This window comes from Berghia stephanieae, chromosome 2 (genome assembly GCF_034508935.2).
Source record: "Berghia stephanieae isolate SIO BIC M18660-M18661 chromosome 2, UCSD_Bste_1.3, whole genome shotgun sequence".
In the NCBI taxonomy this organism is placed as follows: domain Eukaryota; kingdom Metazoa; phylum Mollusca; class Gastropoda; order Nudibranchia; family Aeolidiidae; genus Berghia; species Berghia stephanieae.
Window position 1 is genome coordinate 61,534,123 of NC_088361.1, and position 10,000 is coordinate 61,544,122.

The 10,000-nt window shown below is 34.4% G+C and overlaps 1 protein-coding gene across 5 annotated transcripts in view; it reads left to right on the forward strand.

Moving 5' to 3' along the window:
- LOC144965280 (voltage-gated inwardly rectifying potassium channel KCNH6-like) overlaps positions 1 to 10,000 on the forward strand; it is a 302,154-nt gene that overhangs the window by 278,156 nt on the left and 13,998 nt on the right. For 4 of the 5 annotated variants that reach the window (XM_078900455.1, XM_078900454.1, XM_078900457.1 and 1 more), the window contains 3 exons: positions 894 to 1,011; positions 2,712 to 2,747; positions 9,975 to 10,000. The exon at positions 9,975 to 10,000 is cut by the window's right edge and continues 214 nt beyond it. In XM_078900455.1, the coding sequence (XP_078756581.1) occupies positions 894 to 1,011; positions 2,712 to 2,747; positions 9,975 to 10,000 (180 nt within the window). The remainder of the gene's footprint in view (positions 1 to 893; positions 1,012 to 2,711; positions 2,748 to 9,974) is intronic. The other variant, XM_078900456.1, reaches the window with a different exon arrangement.

The following is a 10,000-nucleotide window of genomic DNA, read 5'->3' on the forward strand; positions in this document are numbered from 1 at the left end:
TATTTTGATATTTTTCGGAGTTATTTATTTTTGTACATTACGATGACAATTAGTTTTTAAAAAGTGAATGCGCTAAATGCATTCAATTCTTTACCTAAAATAAATGGTGGTCTCGCTCCTTTTTTTCATTGCGGTCTTACAACTATTTGTGCCTTTTACTGTTTGCCAGTCAGACACATGATCAGTTTCTTGTTACTGGGTGGGTGGGGTCTTCTGGTCCCTCATGACGGGCGGAAATGTCACTTTTGCTTTGTCTTCTATCCCAAATATCGGTTTTCCCATTCTACTGGTATCTCTGACTTTATTCCAGTTGCTGGTTTTTTTTTTTGTTTTTTTTTTGGTGGTTTTTATTTGTTATTTCTTTTGGAGGCGGGGGGGGGGGGGGGGGGGGGGGGGTTTCCCCCTCGTTCTGATGGGGGTCTTTAGTCGTGAGGAAAGCAGTCAAATGTATAGTTCCTTTTTTTTGAAAGATAATAACTTACTTCTCCGACATATCTTCTTATTTATCTGGATCTTTCTGCCCTAGTATATTTCTCAAACGTGTCATTCCGTGTTAATTTCATAATTTGTCTGACCCGATGAAGGCCAATAGCCGTAACGTCGTGTTTTTTTTTTTGTTTTTTTTTTTGGTATTGTTTCAGAACTTTTCCGCCTTCTGTCTGGGTTTCACGTGATGTATTCACGTTTTAGTACTGTTTTTGGTATTGGCTGAAGTATTGGGCTTGAGCCCAAAACGTTCCAGGTTTTGGTATTTTGTTCATTTTTAAAGTGTTTATATTCATTTTTCTACATTAGGTACTTTTTACAGGCCACAGCTTCTAGAAGCTTCTAGCTTCGTATTCCCTTTTTCTTTTAAAACGATGTTTCATCTTTGGTTTCTTTGTCGGTAACAGGAAGACATTATTGTGAGAGCGTCAGATGATGAATTCGGGTCACGCCAAAGCTCCCAGTTGAGACGGTCCCTCAAATCAGCGCCTTATTCTACAAGTGGTTTCTGTGCTGAACCACCTGGTAAGTCAATATTATATTGACAAAACAAAAAAAGAATATATATATATATATGTATATATATATATATATATATATATATATATATATATATATATATATATATTGTATTTGTATATATATATATATACACATATCTTTGATATTTTTTTGTTTTATTCACGACATGGATTTTCGTAAAGCTTGAATATCAACAGGCCTAATAGAACCAAATTTGAATGGTTTGACTGTACCACTCCAGCACTTCTCTTGTGCACCAACACTTGATGTATAGTGTTAACTTTCTTATTTTCAGGCAGACTTTGGGAACGGAATCAGTTATTATCACATGTCATTATCACTTTTATTGTTGTTATCATTTCAATTATTATTTGTATCATCACCATAATCGTCACCGCATCATCATCATCATCATCATCATCATCATCATCATCATCATCATCATCATCATCATCATCATCATCATATCATTATCACTGCACTTTTAACTGTATTACTTTTATTATTGTTATCGATTACAACTCTATTCTAGCATTGTTACCAATAACGTCTTGTTTTTTTTTGTTTTGTTTTTTTTTGTTTGTTTGTTTTTGTTGTTTTTTTTTTTTGTTTTTTTTTGTTTGTTTTTTTTTGTTTTTTTGTTTTTTTTTTTTGTTGGTTTTTTTTTTTTTTTTTGGGGGGGGGGGGTGTTGTTTTTTTTCATGTTCGCTTATTTTGTTTAATTACTTTCACTTGAATTATGTATCAATCAATATTACATTTCTATAAATAGTCATTTATTAATCCTGTCATGTATTTATTTATCTATTTATTTATTCACTTATTAATTTATTTATCTATTTATTTATTAATTTATTGTAATTGATTTGCCCTTTAATTCAATGTAATGTGCTGTCAGCACCTGAGCCCCCCCCCCCCCCCTCTCCCCATCCATCCCCCTCATTCCCCCACCCCAAATCGACTTAATCAAACGTGTTTCAAGAAGATGAGAGAAGGTGGCATTTTTACTGTGTTGTGAAACAACAATTAATGAAAGGATCACTCGGTTTGAGTGCACATTGATGATGGCAAGGTGATACAGGCAATTGACTCACAGTTGTTTTTTTCAACCCTTTTATCATCTGCATTGCCCTGAGGTTTGACCTGTAGAAGATTGCGTTATAAAGATTATAAATGCACCTTATGAAGGTGGTTGCCTGAAGTCTACCTATCATTTAACACTTCCCTGTAAACCAAATGAGGCCAATTATATTTCATGTCAACTCGATTAGAAGTTTGTTTGTATTTGTTTGGGTTTTTTTTCCCCTTCTAATTCTATTTTTAAAACAGTTGATTAATCTGAAATGATGTTCCCACCCATAGAGCTCTTTTTGGTTCGAATTTTTAAGTTTTAGTTTAAAGCCCTTCTCCGAACAAGACAACTAGAAGGATCTACTTTTAGTCCGCCTACGATGTGATTAAAGCTCCAAGATCACAAGAAGAATATATATTTTGTCTTGATTGGGATTCGAACCTTAACCTTCAAGTCGCACGGCGAGTGACTACTGATCGCTATTAATCGTCTTGCCTTTCTTTGGTTAGCTAATGTAGAATATCGATTCTTGTTAGAAAAAGGATAGAAAGAGTCACGAGACTTGACCATATTTGAAAAAGAGATTTGATTTTGTGTTGTTACAAATTGCCTTGTTTCGTCAAATCTTTAGACTTGTCTGACGATGTGCCAGTAATGTGTTCGGCAGGTGAGAGTTACTTTTTCTTAGAATCCAAAGCGAAAGGAATTAGCTAGCTTTGTAGTTGTAACAAATATGTACACGTATTTTAACATGTAATAATTTTTTTTTTTAAACAGCAGCCCATAATAATGGGAGAATGTCTTTGACAGTTTTCATTTTGCCTTTGTAGAAAATTTGATGTTTATAGTAAACTGCCGTACTCTGAAAACAAAACACTTTTTAAAAATTTTCCCTGAATGAAGGACGAGTTTTCTGGCCAAAATTGTTTTAATGTATTTTTTTTCCCAGAGTACGGCAGATTAGTGGTTGAGATATTATTTTTATTTCCCATGAATAAATACGCATTATCAAATTATGTGACCAGGGAAACCAATTCTGAAACTTTTAAACTTAAGTCATTATTATTAAATGATGTGAATAATAAAAGATTGCTATTCAAAAATTGGTCTGTATTAAAGGAAATCATCGAAATGCGTCTAGATACGTTCTAAGTCATTCATTTTCTTTGTTATCAATCATATTGGCAATATGCGTTTGGCAGCGCTTTCATGGACTCGTCCTTTTTATTGTTGGCTTTGATGGGCTCTTTCTTGTGTTAAACCTTGTCAAAATTAATGACGCCCGTTTCGTTTATTTATTTATTTATTTATTTATTTATTTATTTTTTTTTTTAACCTTCACGAAAACAGTCAAAAAGATTAAGAACTTGTATACGCCTGGCCCAATAGGGATTTGCAACGTGACTGAACGTTCTATTTTCTAGGTGTTCAGAAAACTGTCAAAGAGTTTCTTTACAATTGTATGATGATGCCACATAATCGAATGTTCCTTCTTCTGTCAGCTACCGTCATTAAACTTTTCAAAATAGCTGCCAAAATCTAGATAAAGTGCATTGATGTGACCGCATATGATCTCATCTACATCTACCAATATGAAATGGAAAGATTTTAACAGAAAAAAGAAGAAGAAGAAGAAGAAGAAGAAGAAGAAGAAGAAGAAGAAGAAGAAGAAGAAGAAGAAGAAGAAGAAGAAGAAGAAGAAGAAAATTCTAAACAGTGCAGATCAAAGCTGTCTTGATAGACATATTATGCAGCTCAGACGATGCCCATCTGATCATGTTATCACTCCTCTTGTAAAGACCCTTCATGTCACGTCTTGAAGAAAATTTTAAAAAATTGATATTTGCATTATTTACACATTGATTTGACCTGTAACGGGTCTCATCAGACGATCTCAAATGTTCATAAAAGAGACATTACTCAATTTCATGGAGAAACCATGAACATATCTTCACATTTTCTAATATTGTGTTTCTGTCACTTAACCGTTGATGGCTGTGAATAACGCTTATAATCTTCTTTCCAATGGCCTCGCTTATTTATACTTCCATGGAAGATCGATTTTGTGGGAGAGATGAGGTTTCGTGGTATTCCTTACCCTCATGCCGTTAAAAGTTTGTTTGTCGTTCTCTTTAAAAGCACATTTATGAAATGTTGGCCAGAAAAACTTGTTCTTTAAATATCGATGACCCTCTTCTTGTCAAAAACTTTCAAACCTGAGATCGTTGGTCACAATGCAATTTTATGGACGTGTTTAAAAAAAAGAGTTATTCGTGAATCCTCTTAATATAACTCTATTTTTCCCCCTCGGTTCTTTCCAAGCCAAGCCTTTCTGAATCAATCCTTCACTCTGTCTAATTTGTCATGGAAACTATGTATACTCTCAGTTTAATAAATATCAATTATAGGATATTTTTTGCTGACAAACATGACCATTATGCATCGCTGAAATATTAATAGCTGACGTCATAACCCGGAGTTATCGAAATTTAAAGAAAAGTAGTTATTATATTTTAACAAAGGATTATGGTGTCAGTTGACTTCCGCTGTCAGTTCGTAAGTTGAAAAAAAGAATGATTAAATGTTACTCGAGTAATTCTTTTTACAAGTCCTGTGTTGTGATGAATACAGTATAATTTTAAATTTCTTTTTCATTGAATGATTAATTAAAGTAAAACGAATTAAATCACGCAAGCTAAAAATAAAAGGCATACTTATGGGTTTGTCAGTCTGTCTTTCTTGGGTTATACAAAGCTTTTTTTTTGGTTCAAATGTTTGTTTTTTAAATGTTATTTTTGTTCGTACATAGACTATCACTATGTCATAATATTTTTCATGTACATGAATATCATATTCAGAATGTGTAGATTTTGCATATTTTAATGGCTTATACTCGTAGTTTCATTTCATATCAACCCACCCTTTTATTTATGTTCGTGCTTATTGTATCTGACAAAACCATTCTTTCAGCTAAATCATTAATTTCCATATCGTATGTAATCGAGGATTTGTTTAACTTAACACATTTTACATGAGACTTCCTAATCAATGAAATGTCTTTTAACCATGTTTAGAGTTGATGTAACTTTCGCTTATTAACAATAAAACCTTTGCCCATTGCCCTCATATAGATAATTAGAACTGATGTTTTGTACAAAATCTGAAGTAACCGTTGTAAAAAATTTACATTGCATACTTAAATCAGTTGACGAATAAATGGAAAGTGCCGCGAGTAACATCATTCTCATTAAATTTAACTTTTACAGTGTGTTTGTAAGTCCATCGAATTAATGAAGTCTGGGTCATTTTGTTTTCAAGTAATCTCATAAAGAGTTTGTTGAAAGGAAGTGAGCATCAATACGTGTCAAGGATGATAAAATAGAGTCAGGTTTTTTTAAAAATCGTCAGTTGAGTACAAGCTTAGAATTGTCATTCATAACATTATACTGACAAGACTTTTTGTTCATTTTGACTGGAAAATTCTTACTTCACAAATCGATTGATTAAAATGACCCTCAAGTTGTTATAAAGTTCTAAACCTTGGATTTCTAAGATATATTAATTGAGGGTCGTTTTAATCGATCATTTTTAAAATGATTTTCTTGTTTTATCGGTAGATAGTCAAGTAACTTTCTCTGTTTAATGACTTTTTTCATACACGAAGACGTCAGAAGATGAGTGATTTTTCAACTTCCTCCCTTTCAAAGGTCTTTCTCCCACCACATTTTTGGAATTTTTGGATAAATGTATTAGATTGCCTGTTGCTAAAAACTGTTGGTATACGTCTGTCTCGGAAGACAATGGAGTCTTTGTGCATGGTAAACTCAGTCTGTGGTTGAATGGCAGCGCCTGATGTGGCTAAACAGGCTGATTTGGGAGCGGCAGATCATGTTGCAATTGCTGCAGTTGAATTCCACGTCAGTCCCTCTTGGTCATGCCACTGGTGTTGCTCTCTGTCATCTGCGTTGTCTTTTCTCCTCCCACTGGTCCTCTCTTCTACCCTCGCACAACTGTATGCTGCTCTCCATTGTGGGTCTCTAAGCGTCTCTGTCAGCAACCATGAATTCAAGATCGACGGGGTGGATGTTGCCGGTTTCAGGTGTCTCTTGTAGACACCCTTGAATATGAGAAACTAGCTGTCGGTTGTTCTGATGCCAGTAGCGTGATGGTCATAAAGAATATCTTGGATTCAACCAACCTGCATGAGTACACTGTGACCAAGCCAGGGTAGTCATTTCTGGGAAATGAGGACAAACTTAATTGAGATTTTGCTATGGCGAGCACGTCCTTATTTTGGACATGGTCCTGTCAGGTGATTCCCATAATTTTTCTAAGCCTGTGCAGATATAAGGCATTGAATCTGCACTCTTTGCGCGTGTATAGAATGCATAACTAACTGCTGTAGAGGAGCGTGATTAGAACGCAGGCCTGGTACACTCTCATCTTGGTGTTTGTGGAAAGCATGGCGTTAATCCATACCGTCTTTGGTAGGCGAGCCATTTCTGTTGCTGCTTTGCCGATGCAAGAGTTCAGTTCAGTGTCTAGTGAGAGAGGTTGTTGAACCCATGTAGGTAAAATCCACCACCACGTCTAGGGCGTTGTCGCCGATTGATATGCAAGGGATGCTGCTGAGTCTTGACCCATTATGTTGGATTCCTTGAGGTTTATTGTCAGTCCAAACTCATGGCATGCGTGAGCGAAGCGATCAATCTCCATGAGGAGGACCTTGCAGACCTTTGGTCTTGTCACGCTGTTGGGCCAATCAAAAACTGTGAGTGGATTATTTAATGGGATTTAAATATCCAACCAGGAGATTTGAAAGAAACGTTTTAGGCATAGTTCCTTCCCGAGCTTTGTCTTGTTTCCAACGTTTACTCATATTTTACGACTTACGCTTTGACCATTATTCCTCCTAAACCTTATTGTTCAATTTATCATCTTCATCCATGATTGTTGTCGCTCACATGATAATAGTAATGATGATTATATAATTTGATTTCATTTTCGCTGAAAAGGATGTTAGCTCTAGAATTTCTTTTTCCTTTAGATTTTTTTCTTTTTTTGGGGTTTTTTTTTTCTCTTTTAAAAAAAAATATTTTTAAAAAATAAAGATTCAATATTTGTCACTCCCTCTTTCCGTAACTCTTAATAGAACAAGGTAAACATAGTTCGAAAGAGTATTCGCATATCGTCTTTTGTTTTCAATGTTCATTTCTTGTCAAAAGTAAAATATTCAGATGCTATAATATAGACTTTATCATAGGGTAATTAATATGTAGATGTCTGTAGAAAAGTTTATGTTTTTGCTGTTTCTTTTGGATATATGTAGAAGATTGAGCAAAAACATTAAAGCCTCACTAATTTTAAATCATTATTTGTGAGCCCATCCTTCAACATAGACTCAAGAAACTTCAGAGAATAAATAATTAAATAATTGTCTAGATATCTGTGTGCCGAATTTGGTCAAATTTAAACAATGATTATGAGCAACCCATTGAAAAACGCGTGTTTGAGTTTTGATGAGTTGTTTTTTTTTCTCTTTCATTTCTTTGTCAACCTTGAAACACTATCGACCTGAGATGATCACGTGCCGCAATAATGGGACTTGTATAGCACATAATGCACGTAATACTTACATGCACCTAATGAAGGTAGTAGCCTAATGGTTTGGGGTTGAATAAGTTCTTTTAAAAAACGGAAGTGTTATTCATTCATGGCACCAATGACTGGAGAAATATGTCGGCATGACATACTTGGGCATCATGTTGTTCCAGCAACGAGAAATAACATCAATATCTTTCAACATGACAATGCACGCTCCTACATTGCCAATATAAGTACCAAGATTATTTAGAGGAAGACAATATTCCCGGCCTGCCGTGGCCAGCCCGATCATCCTTATCGTCTTTGAGATATCTTGGGCAAATGTGTCAAGGCCAGGGAATTTTACTTTATGGCAGCCATCGGTTCTTACTTTATGTTGTATTGTGGTTAGGGTTAATTCCATACTCCTCACTACATGTTTATCAACATGTAAATACATGAGTGCGACAACTAGAACAAGAAGCGTTTTTTTGATACATGGATTCATAATATTATATTAGATAATGTCTTACTCCTTAATCAAAATCTATTCAAATATCATAATGCCGTATAATTGGGCACTCATTGCGTTACATTTTGATTATTTACTTATATATCTGTTATTAAAATAATATCATTTGGAATAGATGCGGCTTTAATTTTTTTGCTGAACATATTTTCACATAATCTAATTTAATATCATTGCATTTCCCTGGACAAGTCATATTCTGTGCTAAATGACCTGTGTGTCTCCTTAATTAATATATCAATACCTTTTTACTAATAGATTGTAATTAGCAAATACGACTAATAACCCTACCAGTGCAGATAGACACATTTGACCCCCCCCCCTCTCTCTCTCTCTCTCTCTCTCTCTCTCTCTCTCTCTCTCTCTCTCTCCTCATCTCCTCTCTCTTTTCCTTCGCTCTCTCTCTCTCTCTCTCTCTCTCTCTCTCTCTCTCTCTCTCTCTCTCTTCTCTCTCTCTCTCTCCTTCTCTCTCCTCTCTCTCTCTTTTCTCTCTCTCTCCTCCTCTCTCTCTTTCCTTCATCTCTCTCTCTCTCTCTCTCTCTCTCTCTCTCTTTTCCTTCGATCTCTCTCTCTCTCTCTCTCTCCCTCTTTCTCTCTCTCTCTCTCTCTCTCTCAAGATTAATGTATTCTTTCACAGATGTTTTCACAATACATAATAGCCGATTTAATGAAAATAAAGGTGAAGGCCTCAGGTAATGGAATATTGAATAATGCTAATGAACTAAGCGACCTTAGGTTTGATGCTAAAATAAGGTATATATTAAATATATAACGTCATCAGAGATGTAACGAACTCACCTGTGTGTTTCCATCAATGTATGAAGAAAATGTGAACATTTGTTACCCATCTTCTCTAAGCAGTATTATGTCGGGATGGACTGCAAACTGAATCTACAGTCACAAATATGAAACGTTGGGCTATTTTTTATCGTTTTTGTAAAGAATAAATTACATTTCTTACAGTGCAAAAACAAAATATAAAGAAACCCCCCCCCCCCCCAAAAAAAAAAAAAAAAAACATCAACCGCAAAGTTCATATTATCATTTAATTCTAAATCCAGGTTTTCGGTTTGCGATTCATCCAGACATAATAAATACCGTTTTGATACGGTAGGTCACATTTCCGTTTTGATTTATTTTTTAAAATAAATTATTGATAGTTACCATCAGACAAGGACTAGTGGTAATTCGTTGTATGAAATATTGCTATACACAGCAAGAACAACAACAAAAACAACAACACCACCACCAACAAAACAAAAAAGAAAGTTTTAAAAAATTGGCAAAGCTTCAATGTTGGGTTGTACGGGTATTCGGTTTTATTATTTTTTTTCTGGCTAAGAAAAGAGAACAGAGTGCAGACATTTTCAACCACCCAAACGAAATAAGGCAAGACATTATGACATTTGAGTTTTAAAGTCAAAGAAAAAAAAAGAAATAATAATAATAACAACAATAATAATAATAATAATAATAATAATAATAATAATAATAATAATAATAATATTAATAATAATAATAATAATAATAATAATAATAATAATAATAATAATAATAATAATAATAATAATGATAATAATAATAAAGAGTGAGACTGAGAGAGAAAAATAGATAACAAACTGAAGTAAATAAACAAACAAGCAGCAAAATATATAGTCAACTATCTGAAGCACTTACGTTTAAGGATGAGTTCGTTATGTCCACCGGAAATCCGAAACCAAAACACTTTTCCATCCGGCCATCTCGCACCTAAACCATTACAATTGTTGTCTTTTTTTTCAGTGGAAGACACGCCCCCTCATTTCTTC